Genomic DNA, 4,916 nt, shown 5'->3' on the forward strand with positions numbered 1-4,916 from the left:
TTCCCTAATATATCGTGTTTAAAACTCTTTTTTTCTACTTTCTTTTTTCTGATCTTGTATATGTCATTCATTGATCAATATATGGTAAGTTCAGACTATTGTTCTGTGTTTCACAGATAATTACAAGACCGGAGAAAAGGAATATCACGCAGATGATTCGAAAACTTAAAAGTATCTTTTGTTTCAGCATCTCTTTGAAACAATTTCATCAGTAATACCAAAAAAGAAAAAAAATGCATGCATGGTACTGCATTACATTTGTTTTTGAAAATTACGAGTAAATGTGATAATGCAGAACTGCTGATCAATCATCATAATGCCTACTCACAATGAGTGCGTAAAAGTTCTGTGTAATTAAGCAAACTTTTTGACCCCTCTATGAAAATCATTTCTGTTACCTTATTTCAAAGACTAATCAACTTGGCCTACTGTTCTGCTGACTCTGTTACATTACATTGGTAGACAACAAACTTCTCCACAGGACGCTTACAGCGAGAGCAAAATACAGTTTCTTCAGTCAATCCTTCTTCAGATGGAAGGATCTCATTGTGATAACAAGGTTTAACAGGCAGAGGAGGTCCCATTGCACATGTCATAGCATCAAATAAGCCCAACTTCGTGACATTTTCAGCCAATTCTGGAACAAGATTCAAGCATTCTTGTACTTCTCTCCCCTTGAGGATTACTACATCAGTTGATGATCCTTCTCCAATTATCATCCAATCATTGGAAGTTTCACAAGCATCCAGCAATCTTAACACATGCTGTAAGCTTTTGTTATAGTGAGCTGCCTGTTCTACTCTAGCAACTGAACTCTTTATGCTCTCCAGCCTAAGCCAGAACCACTTCATCTTCGTCGTAGATAGGGAAATACTTAAATTTTCTTCGATGCTGATGTCTAAAACGTTCTCGACGTCTTTAGATGGATTTCTATAGCCAACATAAATAGCTTCAAATTGAATTCCATTGCTTTTGATTTTCTTTAATGACCCGTTAAATTCTCTGATCCAACTAATGTTATCACTTCCGTAGATGCAAAAATGTTTACCCTCCTCTACCTGACATCAAAAGGATATATTTCTTCTGTAAGTTAAGAACTAAAAGCACAAGTAAGGAAAGTGAAGCTTTTACAAGGCCGTAATTTGCTTAAGGATTACACTAATTATTGGTAAAAGGGCAAAGGCAACATATAAGAAGCTTACCCAATTGGTCAGTAAAGGGTCAATCCCATGAATTAAAAGCTGCAAGATCCTGTTTTCCTGTTCCCACAACTCTTTTTCTCTTGAGGCTGAGAAAGGAAATGCTTTGGCGCCCCACAGCCATACCATATCAGTAGCATTTAAGTTTGTAACAACACCATCAGTGCTCAATACTACCATTACGGGCTCGTTTTTGTAGATCCATTCTTGTCTAATAAAGTTTACCACAGCTGAATGTAGTGACCACGGGCGTCGGATTGAGAACCAGGGCAAAGAATTTGACAGAAACTGGAAGTTCAGCTCGTCAGTCAAACTCCATGTGTGTGAAGATGGAATCGGGACCCATAAAATTGCATAGCTTCCTCCAATTTTTTTATGCAAGGGATGATCATGCATTTGTCGTACTAGATAAAATATTTCCTCCACGGAAAAGAGTTCTGGCTTTGAGATCAAAAGTAAGACCACCTTGTTTTTCAGTTCTTGGATGCCATAGTACTGTTGAAGATGAAGAAGTTACTAGCTATTATAATAAGTAGCTGTTGTTGATTCATCAAACTGCTGGCTACCTTCAGGTCTTAATATTTATCTCTTTTTCCACCATTCAAGTGTATACTTACAAGGCTATTGACTCTCGACATATATTTTTAAAAAATAACTTCGTAAAAGAAGTACCTTTTCTTGGGAGCTATCTTTCAACGGTAAGTCATTCTTCAAAGAAAATAACACACGAAGCACCTCTTGATTGTGAAAATGGGCCACTTTGAAAAGATCGCGTATCTTTTCAGGAAACTGTCTATCTGAGAACAACAAAAGAATTTCAACTTCTTTCATGTGAATTTTGTCAGACAAGTTATCTTCCACAACAAAGGCTCATAGAAAGACAATCACCTATTTGCATTTGGCACGTATGTAATTTCTCTCGAAGGTCATTGCATAAGCCACTTAGCTTATATACCAAGCTGAAGAGAGTCCACGCTGCAATGTTTGATGAATCCGAATTCCTGGAGTTAGGAATTTTCATGTCACCTTATTTACTGGTGAAGAGATAAAGAATTTACCAACTATGAGATATTAAATACTGAATTACTAAATAAGGGGAAAAGGGAAAAAACATGCACTTGGTTATCTTTCATGGTCCTGAAATCTGCAATCTGAGAGGCGCATGAGATCGAGCTTCTTAAAATCCAGTAGACTGTTATGTACATCTTCGACTTTGTAACAACGATTGCCTCATCATCCAAAAGTTCTTGTTGCAAGGGCAGGCCTTCAAAGTCAAGGACAAGATTTGCTGCTTCTATCATAGTATCGAGCAACAAGTTCAAAGCTCTACATTGTAGCGTTAACATGTTTAATTCTCTAGGCATTTGCTTAAGTGCTGCAGTTAAAGCTGCCAAAGAGTTGCAATGGACTAACTGCATTATGAGCCAAAACTCTCCATATATTGAAACCACAGCTGCAAGTGTTAAAACTACTTTAGCATCCCATCTGAAAGGGCCTAAAGTTTCAAACAACATCATAGTTTCTTCATGTAAGTTTCCATCCTCATTGCATTTGCAGAAAATCTACAATAACCAATTATTATACTTAGATCCAAGAACACGAATAATGAGGAAGGGAACCAAAAATATATGATCATAAATAAGAGAGAAAGCACTTACCTCATGTGAAATCTTTTTAATGGTGTATCCAAGCTTTTCTTCTAACCCAAACACTTCGATATTCCATGAATTCATACAATTGCTTTGAGGATAAGAGAACTGAAATGAAAAAAGATCAGAGGCTGTCATGCTACATTACAGTATATTCTCAAATCTATGTCTAGTACTCCCAGACTAGTTGCTCGGGCTCTCCAAAAATGCACTACTTTGGAGGATCCGACATGCCAGAAGTGACATTTTTGAAGAGTCTGTGCAACATATTAAGCCCCCGTTCTTTTCTCTTTCTTCTTTTAATATTATGGTCTTGTACAAGCAATTGATAAATCAATAAGTATTTAATGTAAAACCTCAATGAATACATAAACACAAGGGGGAAAAACTCATAATGACAGCTACTTCTGCAATGTTTTAGCAACACAGAACAATCGTATACGATACTGTATGAAACCAAGAAAATATACATGAATACAGAACATAGACAAAAGAATATTGAATAACTTGGAAATTACGAAAGAACAGACATAACCTTAGGTGAGATGAAATGCATGGTGCTCTCGGCAACAAGAAGCAAATGGCCGGCATCTATCTTATAACGAAAATCAGGATCATGGGTTCGGAGGATGTTCTTAATTAAGAGATCTTCTTGTATAGATGATAGGAGACATGGATCAAATAATTCAATCCTAAGCAAGTTCATGGCCAGGGTGCTGAAAGATTGAGATGTCACATAAAACAGTTGACTTGCAGCCTTGTTATGCAACTTGAAACTGCCTCAGATTTGAGTTCTTTCTCATATTTTCTATACTTGTGTCTACCAAGAAGTTTGAGGAAAATGTGCATATATGTTCATGTGTTGGGAAAGAAAAGTGCTCCTACTTCTACAGTGATGTAAAAATAAGTGGAGGACCACCAAAAGAAGAGATGCTTATTCAAAGTCCTATCAGGGGATTTCTTTTGGAACAGTAGATTAAAGAATCATTCTGTACTTTCTGTTATGTGATCCTGAAGAGACCCAAACTACCACTTGAAGAAATCTTCTTCAAGAAAAAACAACACTAAAAAGCACCTTATTAGGCCATACATGAATATGACATAAATAAAGAAAGGTGGGACATACCATCAAGCACTGACCTAGAAGGCTACAGCCGTACCCAGTAGCTTAGTCCCATCTAGAATTTGTATTAAGAAATCCACTATGTACAAAAATTAAATTCAGAACTTAGCTACTGGCACGCACTGATGTCAAAATTTTTGAACTCATAAAGTTCAAGGCTATAAATACCAGTATGTTACTAATAATGCTATAGTAGTCAAATTATGATTAATCTCTTAATAGGAATGAACAAAAAGAATTCATACAGTCGACCTTAATTAGTTCAAGATTGAGGACACTGATTGAAACTATAACCTTTGTTTATATATGTAAGACTTGCCTCTTTGAGACTACTGCAAATCTTGAACTCTAACTTTATATTCAAGTTGGTCGTTTTTGCTCATTGTCTTGAATTAAAAAAAGAAAAGAAAAGAAAAGCCGTGCCCACCGCAAGCAAAAACATAAAAAAACCTAGGACATGCTTTAATATAAATGCAAATATCAAAGAGTAAACCGGAGAATATTGCCTAAAGAGGAAAGAAAAAGTAAGGCCTAGTCCACTAAAATCACGCTGTATCCAGGGGTTACGAGAAGGAGAGAATCACAAGATCAACTTTACCGTGCATTTTTTACATACTATTTACACGACTTGAATTCGTGACTTTCTGATCACGTTAACTTCACCAAGACTATTCACTTCAAAATATTGAATAAAGAGATTTGCAAATTAAAAAAAAAAATCGAACAGAAAAGCATATATAGATAATATTTGACCAGATGCTTCTCAAGTTCAAACTGAATCGACTCCGAGGAAGCTAGTAACGTTTTCACTAGGTTGACAAATGGGTGGATCCGATCAGATTTGAATGGATTGAGGTTAAATGAATTAAATTGTAATTTTCTATATAATATATGGATAAATATAGATTTTATCAAATATAAATTAGGTAAAAATAATTCCTACCT

At 35.8% G+C, this 4,916-nt stretch overlaps 1 protein-coding gene across 1 annotated transcript; it reads right to left on the bottom strand.

The window, feature by feature from the left end:
- Positions 1–171: 171 nt before the first annotated feature.
- On the bottom strand, positions 172–4,689 carry LOC107848556 (protein SIEVE ELEMENT OCCLUSION C). Its single transcript, XM_016693350.2, has 7 exons — positions 3,384–4,689; positions 2,858–2,956; positions 2,316–2,761; positions 2,088–2,200; positions 1,872–1,996; positions 1,203–1,694; positions 172–1,058 (listed from the first exon to the last, which is right to left on the bottom strand). Exons 1-7 carry the CDS (start codon positions 3,552–3,554, stop codon positions 426–428), a joined length of 2,079 nt encoding a protein of 692 aa, XP_016548836.1. The 5' UTR covers positions 3,555–4,689; the 3' UTR covers positions 172–425.
- Between the last annotated feature and the right edge of the window lie 227 nt (positions 4,690–4,916).

This window comes from Capsicum annuum, chromosome 11, assembly GCF_002878395.1.
Source record: "Capsicum annuum cultivar UCD-10X-F1 chromosome 11, UCD10Xv1.1, whole genome shotgun sequence".
Classification (NCBI taxonomy): domain Eukaryota; kingdom Viridiplantae; phylum Streptophyta; class Magnoliopsida; order Solanales; family Solanaceae; genus Capsicum; species Capsicum annuum.